The 23,462-nt window shown below is 45.2% G+C and overlaps 2 protein-coding genes across 7 annotated transcripts in view; both read right to left on the bottom strand.

Moving 5' to 3' along the window:
* Nucleotides 1-498: 498 nt before the first annotated feature.
* Nucleotides 499-11,140, bottom strand: LOC309346168 (phospholipase A2 inhibitor NAI-like). The gene is made up of 6 exons (XM_081869903.1): nucleotides 11,024-11,140; nucleotides 9,473-9,548; nucleotides 8,352-8,465; nucleotides 6,034-6,180; nucleotides 2,746-2,877; nucleotides 499-1,495 (listed from the first exon to the last, which is right to left on the bottom strand). The coding sequence occupies exons 2-6, from the start codon at nucleotides 9,519-9,521 to the stop codon at nucleotides 1,266-1,268; spliced, it is 672 nt and encodes a 223-aa protein (XP_081726029.1). The 5' UTR covers nucleotides 9,522-9,548; nucleotides 11,024-11,140; the 3' UTR covers nucleotides 499-1,265.
* Nucleotides 11,141-15,311: 4,171 nt separating this feature from the next.
* The window catches only part of LOC309345624 (uncharacterized protein), a 146,773-nt gene continuing 138,622 nt past the window's right edge, over nucleotides 15,312-23,462 (bottom strand). For 3 of the 6 annotated variants that reach the window (XM_081868827.1, XM_081868830.1, XM_081868828.1), the window contains 3 exons: nucleotides 19,397-20,092; nucleotides 17,742-18,422; nucleotides 15,312-16,509 (listed from right to left, as the gene is read on the bottom strand). In XM_081868827.1, coding sequence (XP_081724953.1) covers nucleotides 15,321-16,509; nucleotides 17,742-18,422; nucleotides 19,397-20,064 — 2,538 coding nt within the window. In that variant the 5' untranslated portion in view covers nucleotides 20,065-20,092 and the 3' untranslated portion in view covers nucleotides 15,312-15,320. Of the gene's footprint in view, nucleotides 16,510-17,741; nucleotides 18,423-19,396; nucleotides 20,093-21,344; nucleotides 21,631-23,079; nucleotides 23,276-23,462 lie in introns of those variants that run through there. The other 3 variants (XM_081868831.1, XM_081868829.1, XM_081868832.1) reach the window with 3 other exon arrangements.

Raw genomic sequence — 23,462 nt, 5'->3', positions numbered from 1 at the left:
GCACTGGGACCGAGCAACGGGAGCGCACCCCGCCGCGGGGATTCGAACCGCCGACCTTTCGATCGGCAAGCCCTAGGCGCTGAGGCTTTTACCCACAGCGCCACCCGCGCCCCTTTAGCAAGCCTACGTGGAATTAAATACCATCTCAAGCATTCATTTTCTAATCAGATAGAAGCACATCAAACAAGATTACTGCTCGAGAAGCTGCAGGATACATATGGATTGCAGCTAGCATCATGTGGCTTCAAGCACCAGCTGTGGGAGATTATCCAAGTGGGTAAGGTGTACACGGTCCAAGTTTTGGATGGGTTGGCAGAGATTACCTATTCTTTCTCTTACCTAAACACTGAGAGGCAGAGGAGCGAAGGTTTCTCTTTTATACCTTCCAGCCTCCCCAAACTTGCCAGAATGCAGTAAAATGCCCCTCTTCATTTACTAGCAAAGCTGTTTGCTCAAGCTATCATGGGAGCCAGATTATTAAGAGAGCTGAGACAGGTCTGACTTGTTCATGTGCTTTATTACCACTAACTTAACTCCAAAGAAAGCTGTTCCTGGGTGGTGACATCATCTATTACTTATTAAATTTATAGACCACCTTTCATCCGAAGATCACTTAGTTGTTCACAACTTAAAAAGCTGTAGCTGGGCAGAGGCTCAACCCCCTTTCTGCTAGATTCCCCTAGATTCTGAGAGATGGAAAATTCTTTACCTAAGATGGGGTTGCACAGGAAAGCAGGTCTCCTGGCTGTGTGGGGTGCAGTTGGGTAGGGCATGCTGCAAGGGGCAGGACTGGATCAATACCATTTACGAAAGTATCACATTCTTAGTCCATCCTTCCTCCAAGCGTGTTCAGGGTTCCAAATATTGGATTCAGGGGAGAAACTGGGGAATCAGCTCTGATCAACAGAAACAGACAAAAACTGAAACTTGTTTCTATTCCAGCATTCATTCATCTTCTCTCTCAGCAAAACATTGGATCTATTCCATCAGCACTTTCTGAGCCCACCCTTCCCTCAAGAAGGTCTGGGCTGCTCCCAATGTCTCCAGATGTTGAAAGTAGGCAAATAATTATTTCACCTCTGATCCCTGGGCAGTGGATCTATCTGATCAGTGGATCAATAGAACAGGAAAATGGCACTGACTCATTCCCCCCCAACTTTTATTTTATTTGTTTCACTCAATAAAACATAGAGGAAGGCAAATCCCTCTGAAACTCAAAAACAAGAGGCATCTTCCTTCAGCGGTGAAGTGGTGCAAGAAGCTCATTACAAAAGAAGCTTCATCAGCAGGAGAGCCAGGAGAAAGAATCTGAATGGGAGGGGAAAGGAGAGAGGAGGAGGAGGAGAAGAAGAAGTGGTGGCTGCCACGGCTGGGGTACACTGAACATTTGTAACACGATTAACATCATGAAAAATCCCTCCGTCAAATGTTTTTAAGTGGGTGCAGGTGTCTTCACGAGTGCAGCCCTTCCTGGAGCCGATTACGACATTCTCCTCTGTGCGTAAAAACGAAAAGATGAGTGGTCAGAAGATCCAGTAGCTGATACACACACGCTGAAAAATGCATCTAGCCACGATATATAGCGTTACATGCCACTCCAATCTCCACCAAGCGTCTGCATGAGACAGGCACTTTCCCAGGGTCATGTTTCCGTTGGGAATCAAGGCACAGTGAGGACTAGTGTCTTTTTAAAAAATATGGTTTATTTTACACATATTTACACCTAAAGCCTTCCATTGAGGGAATGCAGAACATGAGGCCCCAGGAGTGTCCCTCATTGCCCCTCTAGTAACTTCAGTGAGCTTGGGTTCAAAGCAGCAGCCCGCCATGGCTCCAGAGTTCTCCCCTTTGTTTCCCTCCTTCCTCCAAGAACACCTTGCCAAACGCAACACCTCTCTTTCTATCTGCTCCCTCCCCCCCCATACACACTGGGGAGACCTCTGTTTTTTCAAAAGGAAGGCATTTTTCCTGTGTGACATCACACCCATATTACCCTGGCAACCTCCTTTGGTGGGCTATCAACCCCTTCAGTCTTGCTTAACATCTTCCATCCCAAGCGATACCTTGAAAAACAAACTGAGCTTGTGTTTTGTTTTGTTTTTTACACTGCTAAGCTATATCTCACCCAGGGGAAAACTCCAAGCATTTAGTAATTTCTAGCACTCAGTAATTTCTAACATTCACTAACTTCTTAGAATTGCAGGTGCTTTTACACCCCCAAACTCTGGGGCTATGCCCTTGCACGTACCTCCCCAGCCAACCTCAACAAGTAAGCAAAGCAAACTAAAAGCCTGTGCAAAAAGCCTGTCACGGGGGAGCACGGGGATGTTGGTCCCCATCAGTCTTAGATTGGAAAGGTTTCTCTCCTTATTGAGAAAGCATTAAAGAGCTGATGGATTGTAAACAGTCCTAGGTGCCAGACTTGCAGGGCTGAACCTCTGCTGTGCCAAATCCTTGAAGGAGAAGTTAGCTACCCAGCAAAGACCCTTCACTGCAATTCATATTGGCTAACAACACTAACAAGTGGGCTCATCCTTCCTGGCTGAAATCACTACTAGGATGGTGCTCAGCATCTCTGCAACTGCTATGTACGTATCAAGAAAGCATGCAGGTTAATTGCATTCATGCTGTTCACATCAAATCCAGCTTGGCCCAAGCTACTATCCAACAGCACTGATAAAAGGCACTTCACACAGCAGGAGTAGCCAAAGCTTAAAAGGGCCATAGCAATAGAATCAGAAATACCTGTAAGTGTGACATAGCTAACACAGTAAGTTTCAGATCCAATACATTCTGTGACCGCTGCAGAACAGTCGCCTTTGTCAGACGAGCAGCCTGGGCAAATCTTTCCATTGGCTCTGGTATTCCGTTCTGAAACTGAAAAGCAAAAGGAGTGTGAGAGGTTCAAGGGAGCTTGTGTTAGTGCAGTTCTCCTTAGAAAACTGCACTACGGATGAAGTAGTTTTGTTTGTGCCACATTTTTAAGCAAAGCAGCCTAATTTGCATCCCCTGGACCCATGGTTCCCAACATGGGGGCAATTTTATTTTTAAGGGGGGCAATCTGAGAATGAATTAGACCACGTTAATGGCCTTTTAGCTTCCTCCACGTGAATAGGAGTTCACTTTTTGAATAATAAGAATTATATGTCATGGAGGGTGGGAGGACATTGGGATTTTAGAGATGCTTAGATGGGGCATGGCCAAAAAAGGTTGGGAACCACTGCCCAAGACCAATACAAAATTCAGCAAAGTTAGGAACCCCTGGAACCGTCCCGTCGCCTCCACGAGGCAGAGGGCTGAAGGATGTGCAAGGGCTCTGAGAGCTTTCCAGGGCTTTCCTGTGACCTTCTCAGAACTCGGTAAGCAAGGAAAACCTGCTGGGTGTGCAGATGGTGGTAGGAATAAATAAATGAAGAACAGGGAATAGTAGGTTCCCCTGCTCTTCATATATTTATTTGCCTCCCCCTGCCACTACTCCCAGCTTGCGTAAGGTTGTGGTAGCATAAGTAAACAGATCCTAAGCTACTGGCCCCTCTTAATGTGATTTGTACTTCTCCAAATTCTGTTGTACAATTCTTGGCTCAAAACACAGACCAAAATGTATTTAAAAAACATAAATGGTATCTCAGGATAAAATACATTTATAAATGTTGGTGTTTAGGTAAATTACGTATTTAATGCTAAAATGTGCACCAGAACCATATTTAAATATTTCTACAGGTTTTTTATTTTAAAATATCCGCAGATTGATGCAGAAAGAGGACAGCCTAAACGTATGAATAAACACATGCAAGGGTACCATAGACCAGGAACAAAATTATGCGTCCATCTCTGAACTGAACTAAGGATGGGTAGATCAGCTTATTTCCGGTCCTTGACACTTTTGCATGTGTTTGTCACTTCTTGTTCCATCCAGTTTCTGCAATAATTTCATTTTTTAAAAAAAACAAAAACCTACAGAACAAATTGCATTATTGAGGTATTTAAATGCACATTTAAAGGCACATTTTCCTTCACATATTCTATTGTTACGCGGGTGGCGCTGTGGGTTAAACCACAGTGCCTAGGACTTGCTGATCGAAAGGTTGGCGGTTTGAATCCCTGCGACGGAGTGAGCTTCCATTGCTTGGTCCCAGCTCCTGCCAACCTAGCAGTTCGAAAGCACCTCAAAGTGCAAGTAGATAAAATGGGACCGCTCTCCGGCGGGAAGGTAAACGGCGTTTCCGTGTGCTGCGCTGCTTCACCAGAAGCGGCTTAGTCACACATGACCCGGAAGCTGTCTGCGGACAAGCGCCGGCTCCCGGCCTCTTGAGCGAGATGAGTGCGCAAGCCCAGAGTCGGTCACGACTGGACCTGATGGTCAGGGGTACCTTTACCTTTACCTTAAAGGCACATTTTCCTTCACATATTCTATTGTTACCTTAACTTTTTGAAAGTCTTAAATTATTGTTGTTAATTTTTCTTTTTTATAAGTTTATTGAGGTGTCTTTTTTGTAAATGGTGGGTTTTTTCATGATCAACCATTGTATAAATTTCAAGAAATAAAAACAGATACAAATGAAAGATCTCAGCAGTGTTTGGAGCTGGAGCGAGGACCAGCAGAACAACAACTGGAGAGTTTTAAATACAGTCAAAGGACACCTGGTGGCAAGCCACGATTTATCCCACATGGAGAGGCTGCATCTCCTACCACACATCGCAAGAAAGACTTGAGAGAATTATTATTATTATTATTATTTATTATTATTATTATTATTTCTCCTCCCATCTGGCTGGGTTTCCCCAACCACTCTGGGCAGCTCCCAACAGATTAAAAACATAATAAAACATCAAATATTAAAAACTTCCCTAAACAGGGCTGCCTTCAGATGTCTTCTAAAAGTCAGATAGTTGTTTATTTCCTTGACATCTGGTGGGAGGGTGTTCCACAGGGCGGGCGCCACTACCGAAAAGGCCCTCTGTCTGGTTCCCTGTAACTTCTCGCAGGGAGGGAACTGCTAGAAGGCCCTCGGCGCTGGACCTCAGTGTCCGGGCTGAACGATGGAGGTGGAGACACTCCTTCAGGTATACTGGGCCGAGGCCGTTTAGGGCTTTAAAGGTCAGCACCAACACTTTGAATTGTGCTTGGAAACATACTGGGAGCCATTGTAGCCCCAAGGGCTCTTGCCTCCTAGGCACAGAAGGTGAAGCCCTACTGCAGCTTGTGCCCTCCAGAAGTTTTGGAACATAACTCCCATCATTTCTCACCATTGACAATGGTGGCTGGAGCTGATAGGAGTTGCAATCCAAAGTTTCTCGAAGCCACAACCTTTGGAGAAGGCTGCCCTACAGGATGTGGGTACATCACGCTGCTCAGTACTGCCTGGCGAATTGTCTACCTCTCGGTGGGTCACTGAAAATATCGTTCCAACCCTGGAAAATAATCTGTGTTTGTAACATACGGTAGGTCCTTTCAAATTTCCAGAGATGTCGCTTCTTGCCCATGTACTGTAGTGACTCAGCAGTCCTTTCTCATTAGTATTTATTGTTTACCGGAAGGTTCCAAGCTGTCTGAGCCCTCCTTATATAATTGTGTGCAGGTGTGAGAGCCAGTCAGTCTTTCTTTCATTTTCAAGCTATTCAAGTTCACTGCCTTCTCTCTGTAACTGTTTTTTTGAAGCTATGCACACAGCCAGGGATCTGGCTGAGGGCTTGTAACCACTATGCTTATTGAAATGCTTTCGTAAAGCGTATTTGCTCATGGAGTGAGCTGTTTGTGCTGCCGACACACTGCTGAGTTACTCTGCTGAGCTCTTTACATGCCCTGGAGTCTGGGAGTACTAGGCATGCATACCAGGAAAGTCCTGGGGGTGTCAGGACCCTAATCCTGACAAATGCAGCCATTTAATAAGAACTTAAAGTATATTCTATGGGTCAAGGTTTCATTAATTAATTGTTAGCCCTTCATCTGTTGGAAACCGAGACCGCACGGAATGGCCACCTCATGCAGACAAACAGAAAAAGGAGACACCTTATACAAAAACAGAAACCTACGTATCGGAGCAGCTGGACTGCAGTCATACTCTTCGCAACAGGTGGCAACCTGCCTTAGGTGGCTCCCATTGCCATCAGTCATAGTGATCACACCAAAAAGGCAGATTTCAGGGTTTGCACATCCCTTTGCCATGAATACATCCTTAACTACACAAAAAAGAAGAAAAGAGAAGATACATTTAGATGGTGAGAGGTGTTACCTGCTCAGTCGTAGTGTGCTATATACTTGGGCATGCATGGAGGGAAGGGACCATGTCACAACTATTTATTTACCACAATACGATGACAGAATTACAGTGGTGCCTCGCAAGACGAAATTAATCCGTTCCGTGAGGCTCTTCGTATAGCGGTTTTTTCGTCTTGCGAAGCAAGCCCATTGACAGCTTAGCGGATTAGCGCTATTAGCGGTTTAGCGGCTTTTAGCGGATCAGCTGATAAGCGGCTTAGGGCTTAGGAAAGGGGGGGGAACCCGCAGGAACTCGCAAGACATTTCGTCTTGTGAAGCAAGCCCATAGGGAAATTCGTTTTGCGAAGCGCCTCCAAAACGGAAAACCCTTTCGTCTAGCGGGTTTTCCGTCTTGCGAGGCGTTCGTCTTGCGGGGCACCACTGTACTTAAAAAAACACACCAAGAAAGTGTGACCGGCCTCAAGCAAAAAGGATCAGTCTAAATCAGGCATCCCCAAACTAGGCCCTCCAGCTGTTTTGGGACTACAGTTCCCATCATCCCTGACCACTGGTCCTGTTAGTTAGGGATGATGGGACTTGTAGTCCAAAAACAGCTGGAGGGCCAAGTTTGGGGATGTCTGGTCTCAATTAAATGAAAGAAATGGGTCCCACAAAACAAAATTTCCTGTCAAAGGCCAAGGTAAACAGGTGGGTCTTCTTCAGCATATGGGGAAAGCTGTAGAAAGAAATTGTCAAGTGCATCTCTGTGGGGACGGAGTTCCACATTTTAGGGCAGGGCTTTCCAAACTGTTTGTCGCGACACGTTGGTGTGTCAGCTGCAGTGCATAGGTGTGTCACATGAACGGTCCCTGCTCTCCTCCCAGGGCTGTAAAGGGGTTAGTTTAACCTCTGGTTTGCTAGTAAAACTAAATTACTGTGTTGCGAAATGATGCATGTCTAAAAAGTGTGTCACCAACATGAAAAGTTTGGAAAGCTCTGTTTTAGGGGCTGCCACAGAGAAACCCAGGCTCCCTTTCCCTGCACTTCTATGGACAGTAGAACTGCTGAGGGAGGCACCTCTGCTAATTTTAACACCTGTAAGGAACTGCAGAAATAGAGGCAGACTTTCAGATATCATGGGTCTAAGTTGTTTAAACACCAATATTTCGAACACCTTGACTTGGGCCTAGAAGCAAGATGATAACCAGTGCAGTTGTTTTTAAAACAAGGATGGTAAGAGCTCTAAATAGAACCCCGTCCAGTAACGTAATCATTGCATTTTGTATCCATTGAAGTTTCTGCATCATCTTTAAGGGCTGCCTCACATAGACAGCATTGCAGCCAGAGCCGTCTTTCCCATAGGGCTTAGTGGTGCATTGCGCCAGGGCGCAGGCCTCTCAGGGGCGCCCCAGCGAGTGGGGGAGCTGCATGGCTTTGCCGGTGGCCCCCCCTTTACCTGCACACCTGCCAGCTGCGCCCCACCAACTATATGGCTGGTGGGCGGGCAGGCAGCTTGCATCCCAAGCCTCTGCGGGAGGAGAGCGATCCCCGCAGAGGCTTAGGATGGAATCTGCGCCCCGCCAACTATATGGCTGGCGGGCTCGCAGCTTCCCTCCCAAGCCTCTGCGGGGATTGTTCTCCTGCAGTGGCATGGGGGAGAGTTGCGGGCCCCCCAATAGCTGACAGTGCGCAGCTTTGCCCCCACTATCCAAGGTAATTTGGGGGTGCTGGGCGGATATTTGCACTCCGGCGCCGCATTTGCTAAAGACAGCCCTGATTGCAGCAGTCCAATATTAAGACACACTGAAGGCTTAATCTAGGCCTTAAGTATAATCGACCCCCCACCCCAAGTATAGCTTTGATTCCCAAGAACCTACCAGCTCTCTCTGTGGGGCTATTGGTAGTAGCAGAAACCAAGTTCTGCACAGAGGGCCTCAGATGTGTTCTCTGGTTATAATATATAACGCCCCTGGCTGGCAAAAAGAACAGGTCTCTGCTGGAAGCCTGGGATAAATTCAGAGTGGAAGGTACTGGGCAAAATAGAGAACTGATCTCACTCAATATTAGGTGGCACCACTTATTCACATATTTTGCACAAAAATGTGGCCTATTCACTATATGGCCTGGTTGACCTATGATCCCTCTCATCCACCTTTACTGTTTTCAAGCAGAGAGCTGGAACAGGCGTAAAGTTCTTCAGGACAACTCTGCCTCTCGCTTGTGCAGGTGTCGACTCCCTTGCAAATCTCACACTCAATAGAGGCACCTGAAGGAGGGAGCAGAAGGGCCTTCATGTAGTGTATGGCATGTACAGAGTTCAAAGTTATCAACTCCAGAAGAGGGCGTCAAGTCCAAATGAATTGCTAATGCAGTGCTCTAACATAAAACTAGATGACTCTTGGGTCCCTTCCAGCTCTGTGATTCTATGATTTGCGATATACAGTATTGCCAGGTCAAAAATTATAAATACAGTGGTACCTTGGGGTACAGACGCTTCAGGTTACAGACTCCGCTAACCCAGAAATAGTACCTCGGGTTAAGAACTTTGCTTCAGGATGAGAACAGAAATCACGCGGTGGCAGCGGGAGGCCCCATTAGCTAACGTGGTACCTCAGGTTAAGAACAGTTTCAGGTTAAGAACGGACCTCCAGAACGAATTAAGTTCTTCACCCGAGGTACCACTGTACATATAAATTAACTACACATATAAATTAACATACACAAATTTTATGCAAAGAGTATTTTCTGGTTGTCATTGTTCTTTGATCATGCATTTTCTCATTTTATGAACAACATGAAAGCAGTTCCCCCTACTTGGATCTGAACGGCTGCAATGGTCCAAATGTAATAATTTTCCTTTTCTGCAAAGCTAAAAGTAACATACAGTTCAAGGCAACAGCGGTTGGTCATGGTGACAGGGGCTGTGTTGTTCTTCCTCCTTCTCAATGCCATTGTCCCCAATGTTGCTGCCAGTTCTTGGGTGGCAGGGAGTCAGCATGCTGCCGGCACAGCAGCAAAGCTAATCTGATATTCCCAATATTGCACTTGTGCCATGGCAACCTCCCCACTGCTTTGCCTCTCTCCCTCTAAGTAACCAGCAGCAAATCGTGGCACTGGAAAGCCAGAGGTGCAGTGCAGCCCCATCCTGCCCTGCTGGCCCCTACTGGTTCCAGGGCATGTGCAGAGTTCCAGATTGGAGGGGATCGCTCCAGAGATCCCTTAGGTTATCCAGTCCTGAGTTACTCAGTGGCACCCATACCATAGTGAGCTTACCTGTAGTTAGAAGTACGGAGAAGAGGAAAAGCCCCAAGAGAAACTTCATGTTGATGGGAAGCACACAGTGTGAAGCCTAGGAGAAAGGAAGCAAATTTTGTGGCTTGAAGGACCTGCAGAATACGCAAAGCAGTGGCGTAAACAAACAAACAAACAAACACCAAAAGAGTAAAGGTAAATAAACCCACAGGAAATTCGCTGTGATAAGCTGCAAAGAGGAGTTTCAGTTAAAAGTGGTCTAATCTATGGAAGAAAAGCCATATTGACAATCTGCTCAGCAGCAGAACCCAAGATAACTGTTGTATAGTCACGGTTTGGTCAGCACCGCCTTCCCCTTTCTAGGGTTAGAAAATAAATTGCAACAAAAACACAAAGCTACCCTGAACTGAGGAGAGCGACCATAACATGGATTATGAATAGGTGGCCATACTAAAATTTGCAGTTAGGCAGCTAACTGTTGGGTGTGCGGCAGCCACCTTCCTGGTCGAAGCAGTGATGGCCCTTCCCTTGACCGACTACCGCCGTAGGGCCTTCTGAGGAAGAGCCGCCGTTTATTTTATTTTATTTTATTTTATTTTATTTATTTATGTATTTATTTATTTATTACGTGCCCTGCCGGGAGTTGCAAGAGGGAGCAGTGATGCCTCCTTCAAAACTGGCTTTCCGTTCCCTTCTCTAAAACATGTACCCTGCACAAAACCCCTCTGCAACCTCCAGCCAGTCAGCGAAAGGATTCGGCCACCGGCGTGTGCCACGCACGGAGCCGAGGCGGGCCTGGCTTTTCTGAGGGCTTTCCTAGACCCGTTTCAGATGAAGGAGACGTAATCCTGCCCTGCTCCTGAATACGTCTACCTTTCCCAGCTCACACGTCTCGGACCCTCCTTGCTGGGGCCGTTGCCCTGGCTGTCAGCTTTCCCCTCCTTTTACTCCCATGTAAGCGCCCCTGGGGCCTAAGAAGCCTTTAAGCAGGGCCTCCTTACTATGTGGGCTGGAGAGGGGCAGGGGCTACATCAAGCAGGCAGAGTGGAAGGAGCAGGAGGAGGCCTGACTTCCAGGCCTCTTCCGCTTATACCAGGGGTAGGCAACCTAAGGCCACAAGCGGCCCATGGGGGTTGTTTAACCGGCCCATGAGCCGCCCCTGAACCAAGCCAGCCGCTTGGCGAGTCCCCACGCGCTGCACTAAACTGGCGCAGCACAGTGCGGGGATTCGCTTCCGCTGCACCGGAAATCGCGTCTGCACAGACGCAGACACCAGAAATCGCATCTGTGCAGATGCAGACGCCGGAAATTGCAGGCGTGTGTGCACGATCCGGCCATAGCTGTCAACGTTTCCTGTTTTTTAAGGGAAATTCCCTTATTCCGAATAGGATTCCTCGCAAGAAAAGGGAAAAGTTGACAGCTATGGATCCAGCCCATGGAGGGATCTCCGCTGGAGTGCACCGACCCTTGGCTTATACCCAAAAATGGGGCAGCAACCTAGTGACCTCCAGGATCACCTTCGGGCCCGTACTTATGGGCCTGCAGCCCCACCCCCAGCCCTCTTTTCCTCACAAACGAGGAAGGAGTCGAGCGGCCCACTTTTCCCCTCTCGCTTTTGCACTCAGCAGGGTTTTCACAAGTTGCCGTAACCAACTTCCAATTCTCTGTATTAGCTTCTGGGGCGGATGGTTACGCATCAACCCCAAATTAAATAGAGGGAACCCATCTGCACGAAATTTGCCCATGGCGATTTGCAACGTCCGTTTGCAGTTTTGGAAAGAGCTGCTATCGATGAAATGGAAATGATGCCTTGCTATAGCAGGGAAGGCTCTGGGGGAGTTCAGTTTTTTCTCAATTCCCGCTGAGAAGGTGCTGCTAATGGTCGGCCAAATCCAAACCTCTTTTTTCTTTCTTTCTTTTTTTTCATGGTTTCTCATCTTTAAATGAGAGTTGGCCGGGGGTGAGGGGACAGCTCTCAAATAATAGAGGACGCTTTGAAACAAAATAGAGAAATGTCCTCTGTAATGTAAGACATGGTAGGGCTTTTAACACAGACCTCCAGCAAGGTTGCTCCTAGTCTAATATAGATGAAGGAAGGGAGGGGACTGGTGGATAAAGTTTCTTAAGAAAACAGTACATGCTTCATTTCCTCTTATCTGAATACAACAACACATCCCCACTGCAAACAAAAATGTTTCAAGTGTGTTGTAAAGTGAAACATACAAATGTGACACTAGATGGCATCAGTGAGCAATGGCAAATTCAATGTGTTTTTCAAAATGTTTTTAAAAAAAGCATTTTCACAGTGTTTCTTTACATGTGCGTAGGATTCCACCAGGGTGTCTCATCACACGTTCATTCTTTGGAAGCATATTGGATTTCTGTGTTTTTGTGGCAACCACCACGGGATCACCACCCCCGCCCCCACCAGAAAAAATGCACTAGAATAGGGATGGATTAATCTGCTGGTTTCGGATTTTTTCTGTTTCTCATTTTTCCATTTTTAAGTCCTCTATGATTCCACATCAGTTTCCTTTTGTGTTTTTTTAAGCACTTCCAGGTCACACTTATCAAAGGACCACATTCTTAGGCCATCTTTCCCGCAAGCAGCTAACAAGCAATAAAAAATAATAATAATAAGTTGAATGAATACAACTTAAAAACAAAATTAAAATACAACATTAAAATATTGAAACATTAAAATATTAAAATGTAGCCTCATCGTAGGAGGAGAAAGGAAAAGAAAAAAGAAAGAGGGGGAGGGAATCAAATTGGCTCCAAGCCAAAGGCCAGGCAGAACAACTCTGTCTTACAGGCCCTGCGGAAAGAAATCAGATCCTGCAGGGCCCTGGTCTCAGGAGACAGAGCGTTCCACCAGGCCAGAGCCACAGTTGAAAAGGCCCTGGTTCTGGCTGAAGCTAATCTAACTTCCTTAGGGCCCGGGACCACTAGGGTGTTGCTATTTATGGACCTTGAGGCTCTCCGTGGGGCATAGCGGGAGAGGCCAGGGTTTCTGTTTCAATTAGCAATTCATCCACAATTTGACCCATGCATTAGTGCACTGACTTGTTTGTTTGGTTATTTAAACATTAATAATGCACTGTGTTGCCTTTTTTAAAAGCATCACTGCAACTGGAGATGTAAGGAACAGAACCTGGGATGTTCTTCATTCAATGCTTGCAAAGATACTTGATGGAACCTGCATTTTAAACATGGGTGGTATATTTGAGCCCAGCTTCAGTTGTTAACAGGCTGGCACAGCAATGTATTTAAGCCTAAATGTTCCATTGAGGCATATGATCAAGGCCTGTATATTAAAATGAGCTTAAAGATATATTTGCAAATGTTTGTATGTTTCATGCCAGGCAGAAACCAGCTGGCTAAGTACTCTGGCAGTTGCTTATCTTCCTGTTCTCCTGAACAAGGGCCCCCCTGATTTATAGCAGTAGCAGGAGACAAGTTTCTCAAAGTTGTAAAAGGGAATTACAGGCTGGGAGCAAATGTTACACTGACCCTACATATTACAGAATACAATCAAGCTGCAAAAACACTAATTAAGAGTTGGTAAATAGTAAGATTTATTGTTTAACAGAAAATAATACCATGTGCCTCCCATCAGACTCTAGCCATATTTTCCTAAGGTTTAAGGTATACTGAGAGAGTTAAAGGGCAATAAATTTTGGGAAGAGCTAATGGGAAGAGCAGCTGGCTGGGAAAGGGGGATGTAAACTGAAGAGGCTTCTTTTGAAGCTGTTTTTACTGAGTTCCTTTTTTACTTTGCAAAGGCCTTTTCTTCTAAAAAGCTATCTATGTTATGTATGAGATTTGTTGGCTTAATGTAATTATGCAAAGGATTTAGAAAGTAAGAAATGTTAGATTCTTATGTTAGATTCTTGTTTCATTGATGGTGTGTGAGAATGTGAACCCAAGATCTCTGTTTAGATAGAATTTAATACCATGAGCCATTTTTTTTAGCCATTTTTTTTGGAATGCAGGGGCAACAGGGGCAAAAGGTGATCTGGTAATTAAGGTGCCTTGTCGAGGCAAATGTAAGATATATGGCTGCTTGTCTGCCATTTATGGATAGAAGGAAATATAGCTCTTTGTCTCCCATAAAAGGTAATAGGAAATGGGTGTATCTTTTATGATTGGTTCTAGCAAACAGCTAATAGTAATTTAAACCAGGCTGATTGGACAGAGGCAGCCAAGGAGGAGCAAGGGAGCTGGGCTGAGGAAATATAAGTGCTGGCCATCAGGGCTGGAGTGGGCAGAGCTTTGGTAACCATATACCACTGTGTCTATCATTTATTTGTCTGACAAATAAATTATTATTTTAATTTCTCTATTGCTGCGTTGAATATTTCATTCCAGCTAAGTGTTAACCACAAGCAGGGTGCTACACCATTGCTACACCATTCATGGCTGCTTGCTTCCTCCCTCCCAGATCTCTGGCCATAATGTCTGAGGCTGATAGGAGTTGTAATCTAACAACATCTGGAGGGTCCTTAGTTTCAGGATTGGCTGGAAAGATGAAGAAGCGATTCTCGAAACAAGGAAAATTTCATTCAGTATGCAAGTTTATTACTACATGCTCGTAATACATAGCACACAGATAAATACTCTAGCTCACTAAACCTCATCTAGTCCTATACAGAAAACAAACTACTGCTTTCCCACCAAATACTGAAGTTTCTGTTGCAAGGGCAATTTACAGAAGGAATTGGTGGCATAACCAGAGCAAATAGACAGAGTGTTGGCCTCCCACTGGACTGCGGTTCTTCTTCTTAATCCAGTCCAAAATCTGGGCTTTGTTTTGGTGTGATCAAACATCGGAGAGTCCCCAGCCCTGTTCTGAAGAAGTGAACAGCTTTCCAACCTGGGTGTTGGCCCCCATTCAGCACATTCTCTTCCAAGATGAGTGCCTGCCAATATGGACCCACTCAGAGCTCTGTGTGACGCAACACTCTATCGCACATCTATGCAAATAGTAATGTAAGACAGGTTAGGGCCCCTACAAACTGGCGTTTTGTTGTGGGTGAGTTCTGCAACTTATTATAGACACAGTAATAGTATATCAGTGCATTAGTGGTGCATTTGTTCTGCTTTATGAGTTGTTACATCATGTTTTCCCAATACTGCCACATCATCCAGAAGGGCTGGAGCACAAGAAAAGTGGGACAAAAATAAAGCAAACACCCCGAACATTTGTGGTTTGGAAAGTTATGGGATTTCAACATGAAGTTACAGGAAGGGCACTGATCAGAAAGGAAGTAGTATAGCAGCCCCAAAACATATTGAAACATGTATAGTATAGTATAGTATATAGTATATAGTGTATAGTGTATAGTGTATAGTATATAGTATATAGTATATAGTACATAGTACATAGTACATAGTACATAGTACATAGTACATAGTACATAGTACATAGTATATAGTATATAGTACATAGTATATACTATAGCCCCAAGAATATCATGAGCACCAATCAACTGATAAAAAAAGGACATTCAAGGGCCCCTTTATTCTTAGAGGCTAATGCAAAATCTCCTTGATATGTCCTTCACCTTAAAGTTCCTCTGTTCTTTATATGTATAGATCACCTAAGTTCAGGACCCTGATTTTTCAAGTGCTCATGGCACTCACAGCCAAGAACTCCCCATGAACTCTGCAGCTTCTATTGTTTTCTTTATCTCTTTTCACTTCCATGAAATACCCAAAGGAATTTAACAATATAACAGGAAAAGCATATAAAGAATTTTACTTGCAAGACCATTTCCTCCCCCCAAAAACCTTGATTTTGCGGATTCCATGTTACTAGCAGATCTCTAAACACAATAGATAGGTGTCTGGTCTTTATTTGGGACTTTCAGTGCTCAGAGGCTTTTGCACAAACATTCTCCGCATCTTCCTCGACATCTTGCAGAAAGCATTGCAGCATGTAGTAGATGGTTTTGAAAGAAATAGTGGAACTGCCCAACACAGGTATGAACTCAACAATCTGTTCTAGCACTGTTGGTGCTTTACTCTTGGCCAAGAGATCAAGTACAAATTCTTTGCTGATCTCATTAGCCAGTGGAGACTTCTTAATAACTGATTTCAGCTCACTTAGAGGTTTACCAACCCGGTTTGCAAGACTGCGCAGGGACTCTTCATCCAACCCAAAAGCCATGCAGAACTTTTTGAGTGTTGTCACCAAGAAGGAAATATGCCAAGGTAATTTGAGAGCTAACCGAGTCACACAGCCAAAATAGGAAGACACAAGGGCCTGCTTCCATATAAGTTTCCTCATCTCAGATTTCTTCTCCTCCAGGATATCTCTTGAGAAAGTTGGCATTGAGAGAAGGAGGGCGTGTCTTTTGAGATGATTCAGTTCCTTCTGCAAGGTTTCTTGCAGAATGGGGAAATCATACATGCTCAAATCCCAATTTGATATCAGAAAAACCTTTGGAGAAGCCTCTCCCAGTTTTCTCAGTTTATCACAACAATCTTGCCTTAAGTCCTCAAGTGTCTCCATTTCATTGAAGTTGGGTTTCCTTCTTTCAGCAGCCATGCTAAGATTAATTTTAGGGTGCACATAGTAAAACTTCTTTTTCATTTTCTGAATCTCACGAGCCAGCTGGGTGTCACTCTCTGTAAAACGTTCTGAAGTGATGATAAAGAAATCGTATTTACTAAAATCTACCTTCTCCAGATACTCATCTGCTTTGAATTCATCCGTTCCAATTCCTGGTAGATCCCATAGTGTCACCTTGGGGAACTTCGGGTGCTGATATTTTGTCGCAAACATGGTTGTCTGTTTCACCCCCGTCTCAGCTGAGCCCTCTCCAAAATCTGGCATACCCCGCAAGGCATTGACAAGAGAAGACTTGCCAGTACCTGTATGCCCTGTGATGGCAATGTCAAGTGTGACATTGCTTAGCAAATCTAACTCTTGCCGAATCTGGGCTACCACATCTGGGAGATTTCTTTGTCTTAAAACAGCCTTCATATTTCCCAAGTCAGCAATAAAAGTTGAGATGTCACACCACTTGGCTATTCTAGATGAATCACTTGATCTAGGAAAGAAAAAAGCATTTTCAATATTAAAAAATGCTACATATTTTTCTTTGACAACCTAGATGTACAGTGGTGCCCCGCAAGACGAATGCCTCTCAAGACGAAAAATGCGCAAGATGAAAGGGTTTTTCGGTTTTTGCGTTGCTTCGCAAGACGATTTTCCCTATGGGCTTGCTTCGCAAGACAAAAACGTCTTGCGAGTTTGTTCGCTTTTTTCTTAAAGCCGCTTGAAGAGGCGCAGTTGCGACGGACTGTGCTTCGCAAGACGAAAAACATCGCAAGACGAAAAGACTCGCGGAACGAATTAATTTCATCTTGCGAGGCACCACTGTAGCTGCATGGAGGTGAACTGATGTACGTAAGAGTAGTACTGATGGAGGTTATTGCATGCCAAGGCACCTGAGCCACAAAGTTCCCAGGAGAACAATAAATCACACTGACATGGAATATTTTGGTTTATGGGTTCAAATAGGCCACAACTTTATTGGTTACAGATGTGAGTGGTTTGGCTCAGGCATTGGGGTGAAGCCAGGCGGTATCTTGACTCTCGCCCATCTGCAGGGAATCCACAGAAGGATAAACCACCCTATAACTTACATTAGATAGTGGCACCCTGAGGAGTCCCCATAGGGGACTCATGTCCAGGCTTTGGACAGGATTCACACCCCAGATCCTTTTAACAGGATACCCTTACTGAGGAGGGGCAAGCGAGGCAACAACCTCGCAACTTCAGGCTGCCTTAGAACCATTGTGTGTTCCTCATTTATATCCTCATTTATATGGGAAGGGCATATAGCTCGGTGGCAGAGCATCTGCTTCAAATGCAGGCGATCTCAGGTTCAATCACTGGCACCTCCGGTTTGGGCTGGGAACATGCCCTTTCTGAAACCCTGGAGAGCTGCTGCCAGTCCGTGTAGCCAATACAAGGTCTAGCTCAATAAATGGTCTGACTCAACATAAGACAGCTAAGTTCCTTACTAAGGTTCTGTACAGGGTGCCATTACTCCAAAGATAATAATAATAATAATTTATTATTTATATGTATTGTTTGAGTCAGGGAGGACCCTGACAAAGAGAAGGGATTCACCTCCTGCAACTGAAACCTCCAGACACAGTTTGCTTTGTGCTCTACCCCCTGCCGGCATAAATGGCAGGAGCCTTGCCAGAGGCTTGGAAAGAATTGAGGAGCATCAGATGGTGACATAAATGGCCTAAGCTGAACCAAACGTACCTATCGAGTATCTGGCTTAGTACTAAGGCATGCCTCTTGAGATCAATAAATTCATCTTGCAGGGTCCTTTGCAGGAGGGGGAAATCATACATGCTCAAATCCCAATTTGAGATAAGAAAAACCCTTGGAGACGACTCCCCGGCCTTTGCCAGATTTTCACAGTAGTAGTTCCTTATTTCCTTAAGGGTTTTTTCCTCCGTGAAGTGTGGGTTTCTTCTTTCGTCAGTTATACTGACATCCACTTTGGTGCGCACATAGAGAAACCTCTTCTTTCTTTTCCAAATTTCACGAGCCAGCATGGCATCGTGCTCAGTGAAGCTTATTTCACTAACAATGATAAAGAAATCATACTTGTTGAAATCCATCTCTTTTACGTATTTCTCTGCTTCAAACTCATGTGTTCCGATTGCTGGCAGATCCCAGAGAGTTACGTCGGGGTAGCTGGGGCACAGGTACCCTTTGAGTTCCTTAGTACCTTGTATCATATCAACCACGGCAGCATCCTCCTCGTTGTCTGCCATATTGCGCAGGGCATTGACCAGGGATGATTTGCCGACACCTGGCCCCCCTGTGATGGCAACGTCCAGGCTGCTTTTGCCTGGTGGGTGTCCTCTTTGAGCTGATGTGTCTGATCGGGAGCTGTTAGCACCCATAGCTGCTCCTCCGGGACATTCATCAGGTCTAAGTAAGAACAGAAATATAGCAATGGTTAACTCCTTCTTACATAAAGCTCCTGCTTAAAATAGCTGTAGGCCGAGTCCAAATGGCTCACATTAAAGTCCTAAATAAACAAATACCGTATTTTTCGCTCTATAAGATGCACCAGACCACAAGACGCACCTAGTTTTTGGAAAAATATATTCTGAATCTCAGAAGCCAGAACCGCAAGAGGGATCGCTGCGCAGCCTGCATTCGCTCCATAAGACGCACACACATTTCCCCTTACTTTTTAGGAGGGAAAAAGTGAGTCTTATAGAGCAAAAAATACGGTATATGAAAGACTGACTCCTTTCCTAAAGACTGCCCCACAAATACCTGCAGTTGAAAGGTGCCACAGCAGTGGCCACACATGAGTAGGGAAGTGAAGACATTGATCCAACAAGGAAACACCCACTGCCACCCCATTATAAGGGAAAGGGGTGGGCACAGCTTAGTGCTACAAGCAGCAAATGTTGCTGAATTACAGTTCCCATCAGCCCCAGCAGGCATGGCCAATGGGCAAGGAAGATGGGAGTTGTAGTTCAGTGATATCTGGAGGGCCAAACGTTCTTTACACCTAACATACAATATCGGATTTGGGAAAATTGAAATGGATAGCCCACTTCATAGAGGCCTGACTCATGCAATGCAAGGCTTATCAGTTCAGTTATCAGGTAACCCCATTGCATCCTTCCCACCTCAGGTCTTTGTGCAAGAGAGCAAGACTCTGGGGAAACCAGGGGTGGGGTATAAATAACATTATTATTATTATTATTATTATTACTGCTTGATGCCAGGAGCTGGAGTGGGGTACAGTCAACTAAAGGAGGAAAGTGAGGGGAGATATAGTCTCTACATCCTTATATATGGGTACAGCCACAACAACACAGAAAAAAGAACATGTTTGCTTTTATATTGCATTGAATAAAGTTTGGCTTCAGCTGAAACCAACATACTTATTGTGTATCTTCCTTCCTGGGTCCTGGGGTGGTAGTAGGGCACGCCTCTGGAGATCAATACATTCATCTTGCAGAGTCCTCTGCAGGAGGGGGAAATCGTACATGCTCAAATCCCACCTTGAGATGAGAAAAACCCTTGGAGGTGACTCCCCGGCCTTTGTCACACATTCACAGCAATCTTTCCTTATTTGCTCAAGGGTTTTCTCCTCATTGAAGCTTGGTTTCCTGCTTTCAGCAAATATCATAACATCCACTTTGGTGCACACATAGAAAAAACCCTTGTTTGTTTTCTGAATTTCGCGGGCCAGCACGATGGCATCATCAGTCAATCTTCTTTCGCCAACAAGGATGAAGAAATCGTACTTTTTAAAATCCATATCCTTTATGTATCTCTCTGCCGGAAACAGAGGTGGTTGAATCCCTGGTAGATCCCAAAGGGTTACATCTGGATATTGGGGGTACAGGTACCCCGCTGGTTCCCTAGTACCTTTTATCACATCGACCGCAGCTGCACCACCCTCATCGTCTGCCATATTTCGCAGGGCATTGACCAGGGATGATTTGCCGACACCTGAGTCCCCTACGATGGCGATATCAAGGGGACGTTTGCCAGATGGCTGATTCATTTGAGCTAATGTGTCTTGTTTGCTGCTCTTACAAGCCATGGCTGCTCTTCTCTGAGATTTATCACACCTAAACAAGAACAGAAATATTGCAGCAGTTATGCCTTCTGCATCTAACTCCTCTTTTAAAACAGCTGGATCAGTTGCCCAGTTCAAACTACTCACATTAGTGTTTAACTCCATTGACATTCCAAGGAAACCATATTCTGGGTAAGCACTGGAACCCCAGGAATCTCTTACCAAACAGAAACTGGGGTCCAGGAAACATTATAGTTATTACAAAGCCTTAAGTAAATAGCTTCAAGAAATGCTGTTGAAATTCCTGTACAGCTTCATCTGCCTCTCAGTTTTCCTGCCTAAACCCCCTGAAATGGCTGCAATGCTTTGATGAGAAGCTTTCAAACTGCATAAATTGGACTTCCTGTCCTGGTGAGGGTTTCTCCTGGAGAGAGAAACTCTGATATGCAGGGGTGCCTTGGTTTCCGAACTGCTTAGTTGTCGAACAAATCGGCTCCCAAATGCTGCAAACCTGGAAGTAAGTGTTAGGGCTTCCGAATGTTTTTCAGAAGCCAAATGTCCGACACGGCTTCTGCTAGAGTGCAGGAAGCTCCTGCAGCCAATCGGAAGCCGTGCCTTGATTTCAAACGGTTTCGGAGTCGAACTGACTTCCAGAATGGATTAAGTTTGAAAACTAAGGTTCCACTGCAGTGCTTTGTTCTGGGAGTACGCATACCCCTAAACATTTTGTGAATCTTTGTATGTTTGTCCATTTACTGTATTTATTTTTTCCCATTTGAACTATAAAATGGTGATTTTCTTGAGTCAAAATGAGAGTACCCCTAAACCTTTTTAAAGGGGGAAAAAGCACTGTTCCACTGTATATTTGATTGTGCTCCTTTCAAACATACGTTCACTGCTGAATACACTGCTGAATAGTAGGAACGGTTGAAATATGGGAAAGTGAGCAAAGAAAGTAACAGAATTACCGTATTTTTCGCTCTATAAGACGCACCAGACCACAAGACGCACTTAGTTTTTGGAGGAGGAAAACAAGAAAAAAAATATTCTGAATCTCAGAAGCCAGAACAGCAAGAGGGATTGCTGTGCAGTGAAAGCAGCAATCCCTCTTGCTGTTCTGGCTTCTGGGATAGCTGCGCAGCCTGCAGTCGCTCCATAAGACGCACATGCATTTCCCCTTACTTTTTTGGAGGGAAAAGGTGAGTCTTATAGAGCAAACAATACGGTAATTAGGGGGGATCTCCTTTGAGAGCTGAACGGCAGCATAGAAATACTTTTACAATCAGCAAATTAAAATTGTCTACCATTGGCAGCCCGTAGCTCTTTGGAAAAACAGCGACTCCCTTACAGTGACAAGTTGGACACCTATTTGAATAGATTGCTTTCTCTAGCATCGAGAAAAACTTATCTGGTCCATGGCACGCTTTGAAATAATTTTTTTACAGTGACAGTGAAAGCAGGCTTCGCTTCCCTCTGCCTTCCGAGCAATGAATAACAGCCAACAAGGAAGCGAGGCAGAGTGGTTTCACAGTGAACTGAGTTCTGTTCTGAGAATATGAGCCTGGCCTTGGTGGGCCATTGGCCTGATCCAGCAAAACTCTTCTGTTCTGACATTTACATGGGTCTGAATAACAACAACAACAACAACAACAACAACAACAACAACAACGTGACAAAGCAACTTGAAATGTAGTTTGGTTCTGACTGGGACCTTCCAGAAGCCAAGATCCAAGTCTGGGGAAGGGGCTATGTGTGGAACTTAATGGGGATGAGGAGGGAGATGCATTAAGCCAATGTATTATGATCCACAAACAGTAGACTGGCGCAGCAATGTATTGCAGACCAAATGTTCCATTGCTGATAATTTCTGGCTGCTCGCCAGCACACAGCTCTGCTCAAACGGCTGATTTCTGAGAAGGCAAAACCTAGACTGGGTGGTTCTGTTTCCTCTTCATTGTAAACCATTTGGAGAACAAAAACAAACAGAAATCTCTCCAGCCAGACTAGCAGAAGCTAAGCAAGCACAGAAAGCCTTCCCCAGCAGTTAAGAGAATGCAGAGGGTCAGAGGGGTGGTTGCCCCGGGTGCAAAATTTTGAGGAGGCACAACCAGGCTGCCCCACACAGGTGATGTCTCATTTCATCCGCTGTCACCGCAAGGCACCTCCACCTCCACCAGGCCTCCATTGCAGCAGCTGGCGTGCTTCAGGAAGGAAGTACATCAGTGGCCTTGGCACATGTGGCAGGCTTTGGTAGAGGACTTGTGGCAGCGGAGACAGAGTGTGAGTTAGGCGGGGAGATGGGGGGTGGCAGGCAAGTGAGCGAGTGACGGTAGGGGGGGGGGCAGACACGTGGTGGCAGAGACAGGTGGGGGCAGGCATGGAAGGGCTGACCCCAGCATAGCCCAGCCCAGAATTCCTTTCTGGGGGTGCTGCCAACCTACGGTACACCACTGCTCCCAACTACACATTTTGTTTCCTAGTGCACTCCAAAAAACAAACAAACAGCCTTTGGGCACCAGCATGTGTGTGAGTCCAGGGAAAAAGGAAGCCCTGCTAATCCCAGTGGGTGTTTGCAAATGTTTTTAGTAAACAGGGAAGAGGAACAGAGAAAGATGAAGGACGGGACAGCAACTATGTGGACAGCTTCCGAAGAGCTTATCTCTCCACTGTGTCAACCCAAAGAAAAGGAAAAGAGGCAGGCGCCAAGAGGAGGAGAAGGAGGAGGGCAGCTTCCTAGCAGCTAAAGAAGGATAGTACTGTATGTCAAATTAAAACGCAGCATCGTTTGAGAGGGAGATCCGGGTTGGTTTCAGAGCAGTTACTTAAAGTTCTTATAGTAGCAATAGCTCAATAGTGAAGGCATGTAATTTATTCCCTTTGTAGCAGGGAAGAAGGGCAGCCGTCTCCAACATTAATAATAGTAATAATAAACAACTCTAGCCACCCCGCCCCACCCTCCTAGCAAGGAGCTCAGAGTCGATCAAGCTCAAAAAGAAACGGAAATCATCATAATCGCAAGAGAAAAGTTCAGCTCCTCACCTGCTGCCTGCCCGATTTTTTTTACAGCAAACCTCAGTCCACTCCTCCGTCTCTTAACACTTTTCTCCTTCCAACTCTCTTCCTTTCTCTCTTTTATTCCCTCTACCTCCTGCTCGTCGCACTACTAAAAGCTAAAAACGAAAGCGAAATTGCGAGCGAAGACAACGTAAGATTGCACGAGAGTTTGAAACTTTCCCTTTCCTGAAGAAGTGTGCATGCACACGAAAGCTCATACCAAGAACTGACTTAGTTGGTCTTTAAGGTGCTACTGGAAGGAATTTTTTTTGTTTTGACTATGGCAGACCAACACGGCTACCTATCTGTAACCTCCCATGGTGATTATCGCCTATTTCCCGATGGCAGCAAATAGCAAAAGCAGCATT

Source organism: Podarcis erhardii (assembly GCF_964252035.2).
Source record: "Podarcis erhardii genome assembly, chromosome: 7".
In the NCBI taxonomy this organism is placed as follows: domain Eukaryota; kingdom Metazoa; phylum Chordata; class Lepidosauria; order Squamata; family Lacertidae; genus Podarcis; species Podarcis erhardii.
Note: the sequence above shows the minus strand (reverse complement) of the source record. Positions and strands in the feature narration are given on the sequence as shown.